This window comes from Actinia tenebrosa, unplaced genomic scaffold (genome assembly GCF_029948245.1).
Source record: "Actinia tenebrosa isolate PJP-AT-01 unplaced genomic scaffold, QUT_ActTen_1.0 PGA_scaffold10__47_contigs__length_13832649, whole genome shotgun sequence".
Classification (NCBI taxonomy): domain Eukaryota; kingdom Metazoa; phylum Cnidaria; class Anthozoa; order Actiniaria; family Actiniidae; genus Actinia; species Actinia tenebrosa.
Window position 1 is genome coordinate 9,354,640 of NW_028292570.1, and position 22,761 is coordinate 9,377,400.

At 45.0% G+C, this 22,761-nt stretch overlaps 1 protein-coding gene across 4 annotated transcripts in view; it reads left to right on the forward strand.

Annotated features, from left to right (window-relative positions):
* Positions 1 to 22,761, forward strand: part of LOC116291448 (voltage-dependent calcium channel subunit alpha-2/delta-1) — a 32,611-nt gene that overhangs the window by 5,644 nt on the left and 4,206 nt on the right. For all 4 annotated transcript variants that reach the window (XR_016119198.1, XR_016119197.1, XM_089026850.1 and 1 more), the window contains 8 exons: positions 379 to 641; positions 1,561 to 1,705; positions 2,041 to 2,394; positions 2,867 to 3,102; positions 20,075 to 20,230; positions 20,572 to 20,766; positions 21,091 to 21,508; positions 22,160 to 22,298. Coding sequence is in view for 2 of the 4 variants with exons in the window: in XM_089026850.1 (XP_088882976.1) it covers positions 379 to 641; positions 1,561 to 1,705; positions 2,041 to 2,394; positions 2,867 to 3,102; positions 20,075 to 20,230; positions 20,572 to 20,766; positions 21,091 to 21,508; positions 22,160 to 22,298 (1,906 nt within the window). In the remaining 2 variants the exon portion in view is untranslated. The remainder of the gene's footprint in view (positions 1 to 378; positions 642 to 1,560; positions 1,706 to 2,040; positions 2,395 to 2,866; positions 3,103 to 20,074; positions 20,231 to 20,571; positions 20,767 to 21,090; positions 21,509 to 22,159; positions 22,299 to 22,761) is intronic.

Below are 22,761 nucleotides of genomic sequence, written 5' to 3' on the forward strand. Positions count from 1 at the left end.
TCTTAATTTACCTTTAGAATACTTTAGAATACTTATATAAATGTTTTTCTTTTAAGTCAGACATTCAGGCAATCAGTGTCTGTTCCATGCTGTATATCAAAAGCACATTTTAGCTTGTCCGACGTAGCAACAGTAACTAGAAAGGGAATTACAATAAAGAATTAAGGATTCAGGAATTCATCCTCTTATTAAAATCAGTAAATTATAGGGGACTTTTTTGTTCCTCTTTTGTGCTTCAAGAATTTGTCTTTTAATTCTTGTTTAAAATCATGATCTGTTGTCAAACGACAAATTCTACACCCCCGCCACTAGGTATTTTATCAACGATAAATAAATATTTCGAAACCTTGGATAAGTGATTTGATTTTCTTCTTTTAGAGTCGTATTTTCTCTTACCTGACAAATGACAATGGTGGTGAGCAATTCCCAGGTAAACTAGCCTGCGACAATAATGGCTACATGAAGAAGCTGGTTGAAACTGAAAACATCATATCCCAGATGCAGGACTATTACAGCTTCTTGGCGTCAAACACCATCAGTATTTTAAACAATGTTACATGGACATCACCTTACCTGGATGCCTCTGGTTTAGGGTTGATGGTGACTGTTGCGATACCTGTTATTAGCAAGTTAACAAACAAGTAAGCTATGAGGATATGAGGGGACAAAGATATTAGAAGGGAGGGGTGGATTAGGGTTGATGGTGACTGTTGCGATACCTGTTATTAGCAAGTTAACAAACAAGTAAGCTATGAGGATATGAAGGGACAAAGATATTAGAAGGGAGGGGTGGTTTAGGGTTGATGGTGAATGTTGCGATACCTGTCAAGTTAACAAACAAGTAAGCTATGAGGATACGAGGGGACAAAGATATTAGAAGGGAGGGGTGGTTTAGGGTTGATGGTGACTGTTGCGATACCTGTCAAGTTAACAAACAAGTAAGTTGTGAAGATTTGAGAGGGAGGTCATAAAATACTACTAGAAGGGAGGGGTGGTTTAGGGTTGACGGCGAATGTTGCAATACCTGTCATTAGCAAGTTAACAAATAAGCTAAGTAAGATATGGGGGTATAAGGGACTGATAAAAATTATTATGAAAAGGGAGGGGGGGTTTCGGGTTAAAGGTGACTGTTGAAATAACGGTTATTAGCAAGTCAACAAACAAGTAAGCTGTGGAGATATGAGAGGGAGGTAATAAAGATATTAGAAGGGAGGGGTGGTTTAGGGTTAATGGTGACTGTTGCGATAACCATTATTAGAAAGTTAATAAACAATGGATAGTTGGGGTGCTAACACCATTGGCTTTATTTAATTCACATGGACAACAAAATACTTTGAGGTCTCTCATAAACTTACATATGACATTTACTATTCCATTTAATCTAAGTTATGAAACATTTTGTAATGAACAATGGCTACCAAAAAAAAGCAATCGTTATTTAGATAAGTCAGGTTACCTGTGCTATGGCTCCACAGGGAGCCCAGCCAAAATGCACCAGATTTTACCCTTGATTTGCAAAACAAAACATTAGTTATTCGTTGACTTATTTTTGTTATTCAGAACTATTGGAGTTGTTGGTATTGATGCTACACTGGAGGAGATTGAGAATGTCTTATTGAATGATCAGTGGGGGTCTGTGTATGCCTTCTTAATCAACAATGAGGGAGAGACAATATTTCATCCACTGCTGCGACCCAGCACTGAGGTATGCATGCTAGATATTTACGAATGAATATTTATGAATATTTATGAATGAATCAACAAACTAACGAACAAATCAATGAATGAACAAATGAATCAATGAATGGACAAATCCATGAATCAATCAATTGACCAATGAATGAATGAATGAATGAATGAGTTGATTAATTAAAACATTAGAATACAATCACTAGATAGTCAATAAATTGACTAGTGCAGAAAGGTATTTTGGACTTGTTAGAATTATCCTCAAGGGAATGACACTGGTCTGAAACGATAAAACATTACATCTCTCCAGGCTGCAAAGACATTAATGAATCATATTTGGCTTCTGTCTAGCTCGTAGATGATCCAATATTTATTCAAATCAGTGACCTTGAACAGAGAAATGGCATACCAAAAGAATTCACTAAAGTCAAAGATGACATGATCAACGGCAAGACTGGATACCTTAAAATAGAAGATGCAATACGCAGTATACCCAAGGGGGACTTCCAGGATGGGGTAGTCCTTGAGAAGACACCATCGACATACTACTATACCTCGATAAGTGATTCAGTCTATGCCTTTGCATTCAACCTAGCAGACTCTGATGAGCAATTTCGGCATCCACTTAGGCCCAATGTCACCTCAGATTTGCCAACAAACTATCATAATAACATTGAAGGATATGATTCTCCTGAGGTTAAGAAGGTATGTGAAAAGTGTGCTGAATTAATTATTAAGATGTAGTTATAATTGAAAAACCATTTTTTACTAAAATTCTTGGGATGTATGTTACAGCATAATAAGCTTCCATATATTAGCCACCATGCATGTTGGTTGACAATAACAAAGCATTCCCCATTAGTGTCTCATGTTACGTCAACCAACATGGTGAGTCATGGTGGCTGTTTCATTGTTGTTTATATGTCAAGAGATTTTGAGTCATGTAATTTTGTATTGTGTAGTTCCTGAAATTATACATAACTCCCGTGGAGGAATTCAGAATTTCCAAGAGGATGGGGGTGGTGGGTTTTGTGGTCTGTGAGAAAGAACAAAATTAAAGAGTTTGTATGGGGGAAAAATGGAATTTCCAGGGGTAGGAGGGGGGTGATAATTTCTGGAACTACACGTTTCAAAAAAAGGTTATACTAATAACACGTCATGATGTATTCACGTTCAGGAGCTTGGAGATCTGTACAGAAACCTTGGTGTGGAGTATAACCTGGCTAAGTACCCAAATATCCACATCACAAAAGATCACACTACCGTCATGCTTGCACCCAAGTGCTTCTGTCATCCTAATGACTATTTGTTCCATTATAACATGACAAGCATCATTGTACAGGGACACAAGCTTATAAATAACATGTCGGCAAATATTGGGTGCCCTAATGGCATGTATAGCACAGCAGTGAGGTTAGTCCATGACAGTCAGTGATAAATATTAATGATTTTTACATATGAAAGTGGTTAAATGGAAATTATTCATGTTGTGGCGAGTAGGAAAGAAAACTAGCTTATGGTTAGCACAAATCCTGCATTCTGAAGATTTCTTTAAAACAAAATTTGATTTTTTTTTTGAACCACATATTTTTTACGGTTTTTCTGGGTTATAAAAGCAATGGTCAATACTTAGTTGTGCGTATAATCAGTTCTGGATGCACTTGGGAGATTGCTTAAGCACTCAAAAAGCTAGAGTTGCACTAGGCATACGCCTTGTGTGACTCTTACACTTCTTTCGTGCTTAGCAACCTTCAGTGTGCATCTAGAACTGGATATATGCAGCAGCAGTAAGGGGGACTCGCGGTCACCATTTGGGATTGCCCGGGAATTACCCGTGTTTACGCACTAGCGTCCCCCGCGGGAATTACCCGTGCGCAGGTATTTTGGTAGCGCGCTGAGCCCCTTACTGCTGCTGTGTTGGGGATTAAAGGTAGCCGAAACGATGGGCAAGGTCGCAAACGGAGGATAAAATATTCCTTAGATATAGATGGACACCATCAAAAGCATTAGTAACAAGACTGTGCGCCGACTGCGAACTCAGGTGCTGGACCGCTTAGACGCCGACTTTGCCTTCACGACATTTATGGAGGGAGATACAGACGAGACGATGGACGAGGAAAGAGCAGAAAGGATAATTGGCTTGATGCCCGAAGGTAATTACCGCCTGGAGTTGACGTTTATAAAGTATTTAGACGGCGAGTGGATAATAGAAAAGGGCAGGAATCCAATACGGGCGTCTGGCAGGAAGGACCTGTTCGTTTTAAACAAGGACACGCGTCCTGGGGCGCTGGTGGGCATCGACATGTTGTTCTACGAGGTTGCTTACCCGGTTACCGTAGTTATATACGGTGCGTATGAAATTAAGAACCCGGACGTTAAGAAGCTCAAACCAATGCGGCATCCGGGTAACTGCGTGGGTAAGTTAGTTAGAGAGTTCTTCGAGGATTCCTCTAGGGGAGGTAAGCTTACGTTGAAGAGAAGAGAAGCCATCAGGAAATGGGAGCATGCTACTCGTAGGGCAGGAGCCACCATTGAAAACATCAAGAAGTTAGAGGTTGCTTTAGAAAGGCGCATACACGTGAAAGACATCACCGACGGCTTCATTTACTCCGGGACGCACAAGTATGGGGGCCGGGGTGCGCCTATCGTAATTTACCAGCATAACGCACATGCGTGGAGGGAGTTAAGGTTCCCAAAGAAGAAGGAGACGCGCGTTTACAAGGAGTCGCCGCTTGCAGAACTAATGCACGAGAATTCTATTTGGTTAATGGATGCGGAGGGAAGTCAATTTATGACCCAAGATGGTACTTTGTATCGTCCTGAACTGGAGCAGCTGCGCATTCAAAGCGCCTGCGAGACTTTAGGAGAAGACTTCTCTGACGAAGTGCTTAGCAGTCGCAGTTTGGACTTCTTAGCCGCAAAGAAGAGAAACGGCTGGAAACCCACGCCGAAAGAGTTCGGAGACATAGCTAAAGCTTGCGTAGAGCACGGTCATGGTGGCCTGTGGAACATGGAATACGACGAAGACGAATACGTGTCGCTGGATATGAAACATTGTTACCCCGCAAGCTTCAAAGGCCTAGGAGATTGTAAGGAATATTACGACCGTTACGGACATCCAGATTCACAGTTCTTTCGTGTTGCGTTGGATGGTCACTACGACGCCCCAGCAACGGGGTTTGTACGGTTGACCACCTGGAAATTAGCAGCGGGTCTGCACCCCATAATCTATGCGTGGTACGGAAAGCACCTGCAGGAGAAAGAATGGATACCCATACCCCTATTGAAGTTCTTTGAAGAGCGCAAACTTTTAAAATACACAGCGCATGAAGCCATACTTTGTCACAGCGCCTTCACGCAATGGTTACCGGAGCATAACCCCACAGCGCGCGTGGTCATAGGAAAGTTCACGCAGGGCGCTAAGGAAGGAGAGAAACATATGCAGCGGCGCCTGATTACGGACGCCGGCGAGTTAAGCTTCCTCATCAAGCGCGCGCATGACAAAGGAACGATGGTATCCGTAGAGAAATGGGACTACATTGTCGACAATAAGCTGCACGAATGGAATGCGCTGTGTTATTACCAGGACCATCGACCGCAGTATTACCATCTGCGTGCTAGCATGCTCGCATATGCGCATATCAACCTATTAGCGATGCTCCTGCGGTTTGACAAAGAAGACATTCCACGCGTAGCTACGGATTCCTTATACGTGAAACCGCACGTATTGGAAAAGATGAAGGAATTCTACACTGCCGATGAACTCGCAGAAAGTGGACAATGGCGCGTCAAAGATGAGGAGATAAGAGCCTGGAGGGCACGTGTAGAATATCACGGAGAACACACCCAGGGCACCGTAACGCCTACCAAAGAGCCTCTACCTTCAGTTGCCGACCCCATTTCCTACCAACGATTCTCTTACCTCTACGGTACGGGAGGCAGCGGTAAGACGACGCGTGTGTTAGAACTCTTTCCTAAGATAAAGGTGCTAACGCCAACGCACCGTTTGGAAAGAGAACTCTGCGAAATGGGCCACGACGCTCAAACGTACCACAGCTTCTTTCGCTGGAATGGTCAAAAATGGGTACCTGAAGCCATCCACGACATACCTCCGGTGATACTTTGGGATGAGATTTGCACCGTTCCTTTAGAAATCCTGCAGGAGTTCGTAGAGTTCCTTCGCGGGAAATGTCAAGTAATATTCGCCGGAGATCCATGCCAGCCTCCTCCAATAGCCGGAGAGATGCCCCACGAATGGCTAAAGGGGTTCGTAGACCATGCGGAGGAAATTAACACCGACTACCGCAGCAAGGATCAAATAAGAAACCTGAAAGCGGAATTAAGGGACCTTAGTGACGCCGAGCAATGCAAGACACTGCGCAAACGCGTACGAGCGAAGTCCTACGAGGACTTCCTTTACACATGGCATCCAAAGGATCTGGTGCTGAGCAGCAAACGCGCAGCACAGTCTCGCATACAAAAGGATTTGCTAAATATACACCGAGAGCGCTTCCCTACGCATCCCGTACCTGTTTGCTACAAACCCCACGACACCCGCATGCAAAAAAGAGACGTCTGGGTACCTGGTACCGACATCCAACTGCAGAACGCAGTAACGCACGATAAAGCCTGGGTACCCATAGAAAAGGTGGAAAAAATAACCTCCCATCCAGACTGGCGCTTGGGTTATTGTATGACAGTCCACAGCGCGCAAGGGCTTACCATAAAAGAAACCTTATGGATCATAGACCAGCGGCTGTGTTGGAGCAACCTTATCTACACCGCCGTAAGTCGCGTAGAATATGCCAAACAGTTAAAAAGAGCCTGGGGGCCGCAACTGCGTTACGACCGCACCCCAGAAGACGTAGCCAAAGAAAACATTGCTAAGAAACTCCTTCGCTACAAGCGGCACGACGAAGAAAAAGATATGACGTTCGACCTATGCGTGGACGACGTCTATAAGAAAGGGGCAAGGTGTGCCAAATGTAACATACCTCTGCTATGGAGGTTTGACCCAAATGACGATCAGCAGTTCTCCGTGGATCGTATCAACAACAAGCGCGGCCATTGCAGAGGTAACGTAAGGCTAACATGCCTAGAGTGTAATCGGGCGCGTGGAGCAGCACTACTCTGAGTCTTTGGGGACTATGAGCAGCTCTTCCTTGACAAATCCGCGACTTGGGCCATTTAGGTAATACAACACGGGTTGCCCTTCCTTGGTGACGGACTTTGAAATCTCATACGTTTCCAGGGACCAGTTAGGATCCGTGGCTCTCTTACTGCCACCTTCGAGTTCCCCCGGCTGATAGAGGTATCTGACCACTATGTCGCGGGGAAGCTTTTTTTCCTTCAGTCCGACCGCCCTTGAACTTCTGACGTAGGACTTGTGTTCCACGTGTTTCTTCTTCATGGCATCCTTGGGTTTCATTCCCGTAGCCCTGGCCGCCTCGTTGTTCAAAGCCGCGACGACCTGGGGGAGCCTCTGGGTCCATTCCCTGTTGCGTTTGGAGGGATCTTCCAGCTCTTTCCAATACTGGTACCCAAAGAGACGCTCGGCCAGGGTCTTATTGAATCTTTCGACAATGCTCTGACCCCTGTGGTACTCAGCTTCAGCTCTCCTAATTTTAGTGCTGTGGTCTTTCAGGGTCTTAGTAACCACGCCCATGAACTCTGTCCCCGCATCCACTTGCAGCAGCTTAGGCCATTTCAAGACGCGCTTATAAATCCTACCTAGGGCTTCTGCGACTTCTCCAGAATCCTTGCTGGTTATGGGTTCGGCGTCCTTATATCTGCTTGCGATATCGACTACGGTCAAAGCGTATCTATAGGTCTTTTTTCTCACCTTATCGTGTGGCAAGAAAAGCAAATCCGCCTGATGAACTTCATTGGGGGTATTTACGGTAAAGCTGGGCCTGGGAATGTACTTAGGCACGGGAAGATAGACCTGCCAGAGGGTTTGTTTTCTTAGCCAGTTCTTAGCCGTTTCTTCTGATACCCTGGCCGCGGTCGCGAGTTTCTTGATGGCCGACGCTCCTCTCCAATAGCCTTCGGGTCCATAGTAAATCCTCTTGAGTTTGTCCTCAGTTCGACCCATTATATGAATTCCAGGACGAGATTGATCTTACGTCCGTTAAAATCCACCGTCTTTCCGTCCACTTTAATGGTGATGCTTATGCTTTCTACCAAATTAGACAAGTCATAGCTTAAAGAAATGGGAGTGTATTCTACCAGATCGAATGGATTACCCTTAGGTAGAAACTTGGACATAAGAGAAGACCTTTCTCCATTGCTGTAACTATTGACCAAGTCGCAATAGGCTTCGTAAGAGGATGCGACTTTCCATTTCACAGGTATGGCTGTGTCGGTAATTGTCTTGCCCGAGGCACATAATAAAGATCCCAATGGGTCAGACTTTCCAAAAGTTGCTGAATAATTTGACATATTATGTTTGAGGGTCATTTCGTGCGGCAGCCCTGTGGTAAGAGTATGACCGTGTTTTGCTAATTCCTTTGCCAGCGTGATTGGTGTGTAATGTCCATCGGGCAGCAATACGGCTTGATAGTTAGATCCTCCTGTATGCTCAGTGACTATGCCCCTAATCAGGTTATACCAAGAATTGTACAAAGAGCAACTTATGAGCCGAACTTTATGGGCTTTAATGGGAGGATTCAAGTAAGTGGTAAAGTTATTCTTGTCGCTTTCCAAAAAGACGATCATATATTTCAGGAAACACAGTTCCCCTTCGTTAGAGCAGATACGCCAAAGCCACGCCTCCCGCCAGCCCTGCGACTCCTACGAAGACCAGCTCATTGTCTTTTTGTTTCTTAGAAGGCTGGTAGTAATTCTCAAACTGAGGCTTTCTTAACCCCGTCGATGCCGCGGGGTGCGCCTGCGCATAGAGCTTAAAGGCGTAGTCTGTATTTTCGAAGTTCTTATCCGCCTGCATCTTGTCTTGGTAGTTCTTATCCAACCAATCCCTGTAAGCTTGTCTTTTTTCATTCCAAGCCGCCACGTCTCGCTGATATTTCTCCAGCGCTAAGTCGTGTCTCTTTCTTTCGGCAGCTAAGTCTCCGCTGCGATCGCCTCTAACTAATCTATCCAAATACTGACCACCATAATTAGCTCCAGTGAATGCTAAAGCTGCAATAACTCCACCTACAACCACGCTAGCCATTATATATTACGCCGTAGGTAGGTACTTTTCCTTCTGTAGGTAATTTCTTAGCATGATAGCCCCGCATACGGCAGCGGTCATCTTAGCAAAGTTACTCAGGTTTTTACTTGGGTCCTCAGTAAGGTCCTCCTTTAGGACTTTCTTACCTACCCAGCCAATACCGGCGATGATGGAGGTTGTGATAGCAGCTTCTTGGACGGCGTCAATCAATTTGGTTGACATTATATTACAAAGCGAGAAGAAGTCCTAATCCATTTCTGGAATTCTACATTTCCTTACCGGGGGCTCTTCCCTGCGTATGACGGGGGGTGCCTTAAATTCCACCTTTTGCGATGCCCGCCATTGAAAGTAAAGGCTCCCCGCGGCAATAGCGACTCCCAACGCGCCAATGATGTACCCAGGATTAATAAAGGATTCCTCTTCTCTTTCCTCCACCTTTTCCTCCTTTTTTGCTTTGTTCTTCCTGTTCATCTCCGCGAGCTTCTTTCCGGCAGCGACTCTGCCTGGAGATTTAGCCTTGGTAATCTTCTGCTCCTCTTGGGGCTGCTCCTCCGCTTCCATTTATATCTAAGGACTTGAAGGACTTGATAAGTAACTTAATAGGACCTGAGCAAGTACTTAAGGACGACTTGACTAAGTACTTGAGGCGACCTGGGTAATTCCTGAGGATGACTTAACTAGGTACTTAATCAGGTACCTCAGCAAGTGCCGCCTGGAAGACCTTTTCGACTTCTCTGTCCTTCTTGAAGTCCTTCCAAGAGGCACCAAAGGTGCCCGCAAGTTCCTTCAAGTCGACATGCTGAGCTACGTGCAAGGCCGCAGAGGCGACTGCCATTAACTTACCGCACTTCAAAGACAACCAGCCGCAGGTTATCTTAAGTTCTTGGGCGATAACATAGTCCTCGCTTATGTCCTTCCGCAGTTGCTCCACGTCGTCTATGGGCAGCGCAAGTCCGAGGAGCTTGGTGGCAAGTCGGATAGCGGAGTCTGCTACGGCGTCCGTGGTCTTACTTGCAAGGGCAGCCTCGTACCTCTTATGGAACTTCTTAACCTCCTCTTCTGACAACTTATTAACCTGCTCATGGGTAAGTTCCTTACCTATCATTTCTTTACACTTCCCAGATGACACAAGGATGTTAAGTTGTTCCTTGAGGTTATTTTCGTCTAACTGTGTGGGAACTTCATCTAAGAGCTGCTCGATATCCATATATATTAAAGATCGCAGATCTTTATGGAATACGGAAACCTCAAAGAGAAGATCATTTTGGAATGTTGGTGCGTTTTTAAATGCCGCATGTATTCGTGTAACTGTTCCTTGGATATCTCACCGCCGTAGTCAGAAAGGATGGTTTCCAGGTCTGACTTACTGGGCGTGTAGAAGACGACAAGTGAACCTATGTTTTCCCTAAAAGGCTTGGAGACACTGGTAAGCTGCTGCGAGAGCAACCAAACGCTAATGTTGTCATGTCTGCCGCTAAAGGCGAGCTTCACCAACTCGCTGGTGCGTCTTTTTACGTCGTCCCCGCAGGCGATGTCATCCAGTATGAGGAGTGTCTGTGTATCTTTAGGGAATTGTTTGTGCCAAAACTTAAGATGTCCAGATAACTCGTTAGGGTCTAAGATATCTACGAAGAAGTCGTCGTCTTTCACTCCTATGCCCGTCCAGGTGCGGTTATTCACGTAGGTGGGGCATAATAGCACGATGTAGTCGAAGCGGTATCTAAAGGGCCCTAATAGCTGCTCCACGACGAATTGGGTCTTTCCGCAGCCGGTGGGTCCTACTATCAGAGCGTTACAAGGCATGTGATCTGGGTTCATATATAATGGAGCCCGTGGAAGCAGTCAGAGCGATGGTTAACAAACTCGAAGATAAGTCGGACACGATAGATGCAAAGGGAGGAGATCAATCGATTAAAAGAGCGCGTGCAGGAGTTGTACGACGAAATGTGCGGTCTGAAGCGCGCGGAAAGGTTTGGCGCCCTTTTGACGATGGCGGGCTGGGCAAAAGAGTCCATTAAGGACTTCATGCGGTATCCCATATAAGGGTTAAATAACACATAGATATAATGGAGTGCGAGCAATGTAAAAGGGGTTTTAGCAGTCGTCAGCGGTTGCAATATCACGTTGAAAGACGGGTATGCAGTAAGAAAGTAAACAACGTTACCGTTTGCGAAGACTGCGATAAGCAGTTTAGCAGCGCGCAGGCTTTGGAGTACCACCGCAATAAAAGGGTTTGTTTAAAGAACGTATGCGTGCGCTGCGACGAGGACGTTACCGACGCCTGGCACCGACATAGATGCCTTGGGTACGACCTGCTGGGCGTAGCATGTTTAAAACACGGCGACGTTGCCGCCCGATGTTGTCCGGTCAACACCACAAAGGAGTTAACGCAAAGGAAGAAGGAAATAGACGAAACGTTCGCGGAGTTCGACCGCGTCGAAGGCGTAAGGTGGGAGAACAGGGAATATTGGGAGGCGCTTTGTGAGCGCTGCGGCTGTCAAAGAAGTGACCAACATATTTGGCAGTGTTTGTATGAGGGCCAAGGCGGCTTTAAAGAGTACTTAGATCGCTTCGATGCTTGGCATACCAGTAACGAGGCGGCAAGGAAAGCTCGAAAGTAGTAAGGGGCCTTTAATAGTAAAGTAGGGTTTGTGCAAAGAGTCTCAAATCCTGATCTTATTTTTCTTGTTGTTTGTTAGGGATCAACAATACCTCAACAAAACAACAAGAATAATGAAGACCCCTTTTAAAGGAGGTTGCAGAGCCCTAAGTATATGCTAGCTTACGCAGCCGCCTTCTTAGGAGGATTCCTAATCGCCCTTTCAATATATGGACTGTATTACGTGCGAACTACCTGCAGACTGCATTAGCCCTTGTAAGCCGCCGATACCCAAACCGCGTAAAAAATACACCTGCCTTCATTGTGGCAGTGCATTTCTCGAAGAATCCTTTGTGGGCCACCGGTGCTCCGCGGATTCTAAAGCGCAGCGGACTTTAGCAGACGTCCTTACGAATGCAGAGGACTCTCAGGCTCATACTTGACCACGTCGAATACCCACCTGCCATCCTTTTTACCATGACTCATAACATGGGTAACGTCCTGCCCTTCGATAGCGTACCTTATCCTATCGGGCGCCCAAAGGGTGTATGTTCTTTTTTTTATTCTTTAAGACCAAACGCAGGCGGTCGATGTCTTCAAAGACCACGTAATTCTTTATCTCGTAAATCTCCCCCACGGTTAAATCCCTCCAGTGTGTTTGTATGAACTTTAACTCGTTAAATTTATCCTTGTCCATTATACCTATGGAATATTCTCAAATGCGTTGCCAGAGTCTGCGCGCTCTTAAAGCGCTTGCAGCACCACCTACATGGCAGGCGAATTCCTTGTGCATACTCCGTGATCTCCCTGCAAATGACATCGTAGTCGCTGCTAATCATTACCTTATAACCGTTTTCTTCATACCTCTGTAACAGGCGACGTTGGTCCTCAGATAATACCCCGTTGCCTTTCGGGGCCTTCAGCTCTACGCAGAAACCGCGGTATCGCACGTGTGCATTCAAGATGAGCAGGTCGGGTTGACCTCTTTGGTAGCCCTTCTGCCAGCACTTTATGCGTTTACCGTCCGAATCCTGCAGTTCGCCTAGACCAGGGGTCACGAGCATTTGGGGGTAAAACCTGCGAATGTAGTCAACCACTTTCTTATGCTGGTCGAATTCATTTTCGATCTTAAATACCAACTTGTTTGGACCGTCAAACCGCTTGTCTATTGCATATTTACCCATCTTCCTTAGTGCGGGTAGGACCTCTTCGAATACCCAATCCTGGAACTTTACGGCCTTTGGCATCTTCGAACTACATATCAGCTGATACAACCCAGGTTCGGAAATGAACACGGAATGTGGGTGAATAGTAGAAGGGGCACGATTCGTTACCCTTAACTCACTCAGCCTTTTCTGGTACTTCTCAGACACGTGGTCACTAATAGCCTTTTTGGTGTTCTCTTAATCTAACGCAGCAGCCACCTCCTTCGCTTTGAAGTACAAAGTTTCGCCTTGCACTATGCATTGCAGTTTGGTGTCGTTGTTTTCAAATACGCGAAGCATCGTATACGCAGGGGATATTTTATTCTTTCAGCAAGCGAATTAATACGCAACGCTCTTTAGCTGATTCATTTCCACGCTTAGTTGCGCGTCCGAAACTACGAAGATGTACGCGTTTATCTTTGCTATGTCGCTCGCATGTTTGGTGCGCGTAATTTCCAAAGTAATGCCGTCCTGCGTATTTACTAGACGTAAGCCCTGGCCATGTAGGTCTTCATCGTTTGTCGTGCGCATGTCGATCCACAACGCGTACTTGTCCGCGAAGAACTCCTTTGGAGCAACTTGGTCACCAAACTTGCGCGCGGCTTCCCGGTATATATCCGCGGGCTTTATCCCCTGTGAGTAAACCTTGTTAGGCACTCCGTTAATGCTAACGTTTACTTTGGTAATGTTAAGATTAAAGAATGCCTCAGAGTCACGCAATCCTGCGGTGTATGTCTTTGCGAACAGCAACATTAACCCTGTTAGGCTGCGTCGGGGTATGTTGATACTTTGGTTAATAACCTCTTCGACGTTGTTCGTAAAGCTGAACGTCTTGTACATTGTTACGTGATCGTAAAGGAATGCCTTTCCGGCGCTATATTCCATGCCGGCGCTACGGGCCAGCTCTTCACTGTACACGGTTTCATACTGCAGCTCTAAGTTTTTAACGAAATAAGGGTCCACGGCTGCTGAACTTAGATCTTTTCCCTGCAGGATGTTCGTAGTATCTGCTAGGGTCACTTCGAACTGCAGTTCGGATAACTGTCTGGGGTAGTACGCGCCATGATTCGTAATCACTTCAAAGTCCAAAGGGATAACGTATTTAGTACCATAGGCGGTCTTTACCTTTGTTGCTTCTGCTACTGCGGTTGCTCCGCCGGAGTCCGTAGGCGCCGGGCTGGTGCCGCTGCGAAGCTTACGCAAGATAACGCTTCCAATTCCTTGCTCCACCCGCTGCGCGCGGTCAAAGGCTGTCAACCACAAGTCCTTATACGTAGTGTACAGGTCGTACCTTTTCAAATCCAAAAGGGTTTCCCCGGCGAACTTGATTCTCATTTCAGAAACGAGGTTCCTACCCACGTTATCGACAACGTAGCGCGCGTCTGCGGTATCTGGCTGCACCACTAGGTCAAACCTTAGCGCCAAGGTGCCGGGAACTAATACTAGGTTATCCGTTAGGCGGGGCACGCCCACGCGCAGCGTCTCTCCCGGCTTTGCGCTGCTGGGCGTAAAGGTGACCCGGTGAAAGGTGCGTTCTGCTTTCAGCCCGCCAACCTGCTTAGGTAATACGTTTGGGTTTAACTTTGAGCTTATCATATATAATGGAAGTAGAAGGAACGGATTTTGATCCCCTTACCGAAGAAGGTCAAGTAGACATTAACGACGATGAGTATGAGTCTTTGCTTCCTGATGACAACGTGGATAAACGAGGCCTCTTTAGTAAGTTACTTAACAGGTATGGCAGTAGATTCCGCGATGCTATGCGCTCCTTAAGGGAAAAGTATAAGTCCAAGAATCCATACAAGCCTATTCCGGAATATCTACAAATGGACGACCTAGTCCCTGAAGCCCCCGACGCCCAATGGCTTCAAAGAGTCCAAGAACAAATGGACGAATCCATAGGCAAAGACCAGCCGGACGACTTCGATAGGCTAAGGGAGTTATTGCCCGATTGGGATCCTAAAAAAGCAATAATGGTGTTTGATGAAGATGAGGAATATGGTAAGGAAATAATTCTTGGTAGGCTCCCAAAAAGCGGCTCTAAGATTTACTTAATTAGAGACGAGCGGGGAAATTTCTTTCCCGACCCCAAGATTCCTAAAACGTTAAGGCGGGCCATTGGAAGTCCTAACTTAGCAATACAGGAGCAAATGTCTGAGGAGCGGATAAACATTGGTAGGCAAAGATTCTTTGGCGCCCTTGCAAATCTACCACCTGAAGCAGGTGGAAAGAGCGAAGACCAAAAAGTCATGCAACTTCGAAATGCAAGGGAAGAAATCAAAAGCCTAACTGCGGAGTTAGAAAGTCGAAACGAGGAAATATCCGACCTGGAGCAGGGAAAGATAGCGGAAGTAGCCTCCCTTAGGAGGGAAAAAGACGCCGAAATAACCCGACTCGTAGATAGGATTAAGGACTTAACGTATGAACGCGGGGGAGACCCAAAGGAATTAACTAGGGAATTACAAGCCGTAAAGGAGGAAAGGGACGTAATGAATGGAAGATATGCGGCCCTCATGGAAAGGCTCGACGAAGCTAAGGCAGACCGAAGGGGAACGTTTCAAGCCCTTCAGGACGCCATAAGAGGCTTGGACGAAAGGGATGAGGAACTTATGGAGTCCTCCAACACCCTGCTTAGAGTTGAGCAACACAGAATGCAGTTGTTGGATGAAGTCGCCCACAAAGACGAGCAAATTCGACAATTGACTGGCGCCGTCGAAGACTTAGAGCACCACGCCAACGCGCAGCGGGAAATAATAGCCGAGCAAGCGCGCCCAGAAGAAGAGCGGGCAGCTGCGCAAAGGGAATTGGAGGAAACCTTGGAAAGGCTCGAGGAGGCAAGGACGAGGCTTGCTACCGCAGAGCGGCAGCGAGGGGCCGCCACCACTAAGCAAAAAGTAAAAAAAGTATTGAAGGTGTTATTAAAGATTGGTGTGCCGTTGGCATTTGCGGGCGGTATTGCTGGTGCGGTGGTTGCTATTATGGATGCAATTAGCGCCGTAGGTGCGAAGGCAAAGGCGCTGGGTAAAAAAATAGGCGGCGACCTAGCCAAGGTGGGTAAGGAAATGGGTGCAGGGCTGGCTAAGGTAACTACGGGACTTGCGGCAGGGTTAACGGCGCTGGGTAAAAAAATGGCAGCAAGCATTCCGGGCTTGCTTGGCAGCACCTTAGGTTTGGTACTAAAGACCGGCGGCGAACTGTTAAAGTTCGTGGGGAATAACATTTGGTTGTTAGTAGTAGCTATCGGCGTGGTATTCCTGAAGAAGATGTGGGGTTAGCCTTATCTGGGTACGTTACTGGTGGCTTATCGTCGTCAGGCATCCGAGGCGTCCTCGACTTGGGATAAGTAAAGATAGTATTCGCGCCGCCCTGGTAATTTGGTATCAGGGGTATTGCGGTCATGGTGCTAATGGGCTTATGGTTCCAGATAACATCCCTTGGAACACCGTATGAAGTATAAACGGCATTTATTGTGAAAAGGCCAGGATACTTTTGGGGATTCGTGGGGCGAGCATCGCTGGGATAAACTTGGAGCTTTGCATATTGACAATTGGCTATCATGTGAAAAGTCACCGGCGTTTGGTTTTCCCCACTCAGAGGTGAGGGCTCAAACGTGAAATGAACTGGGAGCCTATTATTATTTTTTTCCCCGTAAGGCAATAATGGGTGGTCATTTTCGTCAACAATCCTAAACCCGGCATTGCAGTTATTCCGCGCATTAATGCTAATGGTGCACACGATCAATCCCAAGCCCCCGACCTCCACCCACAACCCAGTATCGTGCCAACCACCATCCTTTTCATGCCTCTTCTCCTCCAAGTAATGAAAGAACCAATCTTCCTTCGCGTGTGGGTTATTCATATATTTCAGGCCTAAAGGCTCACCGCCGTAAGAGTGCTAATACTCTTGTGGTTATAGGCCGTATCTCTTTGATTTTCTATGCTATTTACCGTAACCTTTCCGGTATCGTCTACTCTTATTTGCAACTTTACCTTCCCGTGACAATCGGCGATCATGTGGAAAGTCCAAACGGAATGATTTTCGGCGCTCTGGGGGTTGGGCTCTACGGAGAAATGCGTAGGCTCCCTGTTATTTGTCTTCGCGCGCATAGGCTGCAGTATGCCGTTGTCATCTAGAAACCTGAAGCCCACGTTGGCATGGCTGCTCGTGCCAATGCAAATACTACAAAGAATTAACTTCTTTCCCGAGTAGTTCAAATTCACGGACATGCCGGTGACGTCCACCCAAGATGCCTGGGTGTATTTTTTCTCGCCTGTGTAAGTCGTATAAACACAATCTACTCCAGCTACGTAGGGGTTGTTCATCGCCATATATAATAGCTCAGACCAACACCCGCGACTGCTAGGCCGGCTTTTAATAAGTTATGGTCATATTCCTCTTCTTTTTTAGGCGCTCGGTATACTTCTTTTGTTGGCTGCACTTTCTTAGGTGGTCGCGTATGGTGCACTTTTTTAGGCTGTTCAACAAAGTGCCTTCTAAGAGTGTCAGAGTTCACGTCGTTCACCCCAAACTTCATATCCTTAGTAGCTCGTTGAAGTTTGTTGTTGTATCCTACTACAGAGCCAGTATTTATAGATAAATTACTGGGCATTAACCAACAACCCGGGGCTACTGCATAGTCCAACCTCGCCTTAGAATTTTGTATAGCTAGTTGGTAACGCTGTACGCCCTTGCTAATGTCGCCCTCCAAGATTGAACTTTCAAATAAGATCAAGGCTTCGGCTCGCGTCTCTTCTGCGGCGCCGGTATTCCCCACTATGCTAGATCGGGTGTTTACCTGAGCTCCAAGGATAGAATACACGTAAGCTTCTATGCTGCGGTTCAAACGGGCAAGGCCGGCCTTAGTTAGTCCTTTACCTTCTGGGGGTATGAAATTAAAATATTGCTTTGCTTGCTCGTCGTTAACCATTTTGATAATCAGTGGATTAGCCCCGGCATACTTACCACCCTCGTCTTTGAACAAAGGTCCATCGCGGACTTGCTTGGTATCCTTAACTGGACCCTCCAACCACCACCACTCATTCTTCAAATGATAATGGGTTTCTGGGTGGGAAGCCATGGTCCATTGTAAATTCAACGCGTGGACTTCCTTATCACTTAGCTCGTGTCCGCCAATCCCCCAATAAGCCCAAATGTGCCCCAAACCATTGTTAGCACCCGCGGTACACCTGAAATCCTTCCCTACGACACCAAACTCCTTACAAAGCCGGTCGTAAGCAGGAACGTTGTATTTATTATCTCTTGGATAAAACGTGGCATCTCCCGGCAATGCAGTAACGCCCATCTCATGCAGTATTCTTCTAACTGTGAAGTGAAAATGAAACATGAATATTGAATTCTTCATCAAGTTCGCGCTTACCCCACAGCCACTGGTAGCGCACCAAACTGCAAAGTTTAGTTGCTGCGGCCAATAACGCATGTTAGGATCGCTTAACCATTCATGAGATTCCTTGGCGGTGGTATGAACAATGGGTACGTCTTTGAAGATATCTCGCACCTTTAACGGAAAGGAATGCTTGTTAGAGATCCGCATGTTCAGCGTTAGGTCCAAGCTTGGGTGTTTATCAAATGAAACTGCGGGTATCGGATAAGTACTGGTACCCAGCAATAATTCCTTTGACCAACCGGGTTCAACATGCGTTGGCGCTGGCGTTGGCTTATGCATTGGCGAATGCTTCAGTTGATCGTCTATTTGATTAGCCAGCGTAGGTTTCAAATCCTCATTGCTGTACATCCTAGAGCCGTTATAGTAAATCCCATCGGGTCTTCTTTCGAACTTACTAGGGTCTGCATGCGGAAACATCTTCCTAAAGGCCCTCCAGTTCCAGTAATCCCGGTTGTCGTGATGTGGCTGCTCCTCTATGTCATTCCCAAAAGCGTCGTACATTAGTATATAATGGATGTTATACCATCGGCACCTCCACTTTATCCCGATTTACCTAAGGAACCCAACGAATTAAACGCGGAGAATTTCAGGCTTAATAAAGCAAATTTAATACTGGCTTACTTAGAGGGGCAAACGAAACACTATGAGGAGGTTAGGAAAAAGTATGCTAGAGCCCGAAGCGCGCTGCATAAGATTGCGATAACTTCGGGCTCCATGTCCGTGGCGTTAACAGGCACCGGCGTTGCTACCTCACTCACCGGACCTGGAATAGTCGTTGGCGTTCCTTTGGCCAGCGTTGGAGCCACCTGCGGCATCATTTCCGCTGTTACGACAGGCATTATAAAGCAACTATCCGGTAAGATATCCAAGCACGACACTCATATAGCCCTAGCAAGAGCAAAGGCTAACACCATCGCCGACTTAGTCTCCCAAGCTCTGCGGGACCGTAAAATCGACAACGTGGAGTTTTCTTTGATCCTCGCGGAGGAAAAGAAATACGGAGAGTTAAAGTCGGGTAATAAAAAAACCATCGTAAAAGATCTTTCCGAGGAATCTCGCAAAAAGATCTACCAGGAGGCAAAAGAGGAGCTACGAAGAAAACTCGCTCAGTAGACATTTGCTTTGAAAAAAGCGTAGGTGGATTTCGGCTGCACATTTCATCTTCTCGGAATCCATTCTAACAGCGGGTGGTTGGGGTCTATTTGCTGGAATATTTCGTAGATTACGTCAGGGTAATAGGGAATATCCTTATCCAACCGACAGAATAACCACTCGGCCCTTTGCATATCTGGGACATGAGGAATACGCCTACCGGTTATCTGAGACAAAAAATAGGGAATAGCTTTGTAATATTTCCCCAGTTTTAATTTTTTCAGCGTTTTCCGTAGACTTTGCGGGGTTGGCTCTTCTAAATGGTCTATGATTTTCTTCTTTACTTCGTTGTCTAAATATACCGGTCGATAACCTTGGATATGACTCATCCAGTCTCTAAAGTATTTTATTCTTTTGTATGGGGTCTTCTTACGACCTCCATTGGCGTAATATTGCTCTCTGGTAGCATTTGGTACGGCATTGTGAATATTTTTACCACACTCGTAACACTGTGCTGACGTGTCATCTTCTATTTGCATTTTCTTACCACAACACCAAAACCCCTTAGGTTTAGGTATGCACACCCTTACAGTCAGGCACTCTACACAGAAACCATTCACAAACTCTCTACATTCATGCATCGTATATCCAACAAATATCTTTACCAAAATACCTACCTACGGGTAATTCCCGCGGGGGACGCTAGTGCGTAAACACGGGTAATTCCCGGGCAATCCCAAATGGTGACCGCGAGTCCCCCTTACTGCTGCTTATGCACACTAAGTATTGACCATTCCTTAAATAATTTATAATATTTTTGATTTATAAGTAATTATGATATGTTGGTAAATAATTTGGCATGACTATAACATGTAGTCCATACTTTTGCAAATTCTTTTTTTTTTTTACAGACCAGATGTGATGATGACAGGAAAGATTGAGAAAACCTGGCTCAGTAGGACACATGAAATATTAAAAGATGTACGCTGGACCTATGTTGGAACTCGTAGTGGGGTGTTTAGAAGCTTCCCGGGACATCGGTCAAGAAGAAACTATGATCCCACTAAGTATGTAATCTTAGATTCCCATTGCCTCTATTGAATGACAAGCCTCTTCAAATTATTATTAAATTATTATTACATTATTATTAAATTATTATTACATTATTATCAAATTATTATCAAATTATTATCAAATTATTATCAAATTATTTAAATTATTATTACATTATTATCAAATTATTATCAAATTATTTAAATCATTATTAATTTATTATTAAGTTATTATCAAATTATTATTAATTTATTATTAAGTTATTATTAAATTATTATTAACTTATTATTAAATTGTTATTAAATTATTAAATAAAAAAATTATTACTACTTAATGATTTCCTGTCATTTTCCAGACGGCCATGGTACCAGCGTACCCTTGTGAGTCCTGCCAAGACTTCAGTATCCAATGCTTACATGGATGCTAGTGGTATAGGGAAAGTTGTGACTGTCTCACAAGCTGTCTTTCAAGGTATTCCATCTGATCAAGATATGTTGTCTATCAACTGCACAGAAGATCACAATATCAGGGGAGGATGCCCATGTACCAGGTAATGGTTCATTATATTCCTTCAGATGATTCTCCCTACTTGTTCTTTGCTTGCTTCTACTCTTGCCTTTTTTACTTCTTCCTCACAAGTTTGCTTTTTTTCTTTCTTGCTTCCACCTTGCCTACCTCCCAACCTCCCTCCCTCTCTCCCTTGCTCCTTCCTTACTTATCTTGTTACGCCTTTGTTTCCTTCTTCCCTCCCCCCTTACTTCTTTTCCCTGCTTCTCTTAAGCTTTCCTCCTTGCTATCTCGTTCCCTCCTCCCCCTTCCTAAAACTCAAAGATTGTGTTTCCTTAGACTAACGTTCTACGTATGACTCTTCTAGCAACACCCAGTGCTTGTCTGGAAAATGCAGAACCTACTCCAACAACAAGCAAGTATGTGCTGGAGACCATGTAGAAGCAGTCACAGCACTTGATATCCTATACAGTGACTTCCACAAGCGTGTCTATGACCTGATGAAAGATCCTGATGGAGAGAGATCTTGCGATCAAAACTACACCTGTGCTGATGGTATCCACACATGTCAGACCAAGTGCTACTTGATTGACAGCCTTGCAAACCTAGTAACTGACCCTAGCTTTCTGACAGTCAGTACCACAGATGAGAGAGAGTACCAGAGAGTTTCTCTTGGGAGGAAGGAGGGAGATATAATGAAGCTGTTGATTCAGAGAGGCTTCTTTGAACAGAACCTCAGGGTGGACTTTCAGGGTGTGTGTAGTGTGTCACCCTATGCACCAAAGGTGGGTTACACCTTTTTATTATTTCCCTATTTATTATAATTATAGCTTAAATAGTGTGTGCACTCTGATTGGTTGAGAACTCTACTGTATTAGTGAATGGAGTACAGTCATAAAAAAAAAACAAAAAAACTTGTCATCGCTTATCACCACCGCAAGTACAGCAGTGGTGCAGCTCAAGGGGTCGAACTGAAAGCATGATGCCATCTGCATACTCATGCATGTGGCCAACTTTGCAAAAGAAGTGTAAGAAAACAGCATTGGATACTGCAACTGATGTTCTTTATAATTAATAGGTATCAAAAGATAAATTATTAATGGAATAACTTTTTTCCATGCTTGTGCTACTCTTTACACTTCTTTCATGCTTTTGTCACTTCCTGCATACTGAATTACTAAATGACTCACAGAAAAAGCTGCAGCATCTCTCAAATATATATTTAAAACATACATTAAATATTCCTTAGCTTGCAGCATTTTACTTGGGGGGGCATAAATGCAACTGATTTTTGTCAGTTATATCACAAAAATACATTAGATTAAATTAAGAATAATGTAGTGAATATTATTCTGTGTCTAAGATAATGATGCAAGTTATATATTGGTATTGATACTATTTACCTGTTGCCAAAATTCTTCCCTGTCCATGGATAGGTTACACTTGATGGGCTGATCAAGACTCCTGAGCAAGAGGATGACTATTACAAGAACAAGGGACCAATACCTCCATTCAGGAATGAGTTTGGCTGCATACAGGATGTGGTAGGATACTCTTCTAATGACAAGGCTCTTGGTAAGGATTTATATAGTTGAGATCTTTACAAGTCATAAGCCCATACCAGTGTTTTGATCAAACAAGGGGACCCTTATTATAATTGTGTGGTCAGGGAAGGGGGGGAGAGACAAAAATCCAGGGAGGGGGGTGGGGGAAGAAAAATTTAAGAGACTGCAATTTTTTTGCTGATGACTTTAGGTAGGCCATCAATACAGAAGTATGTTGATAGTGAAGGAGGTGGGTAGGGTAGGGGGAGGGCTGTTTGTTGTTAACTGTAGAAAGGCTCTGAATCATGTATATTAAGTGTATTAAGTACAATATTGAAAGAACTTGCGCACAGCCTTTTCTATATTTTAAGGGGGAAGGGGATACAATTCTGAGCTCTGGCAATGGAGTCAACTTTTAAGAATTAAAAGTTTACCAATTAAACATCCCTCTAACATAAATATTGTACAGTTCTGTACATTCAGGTACATCGTCC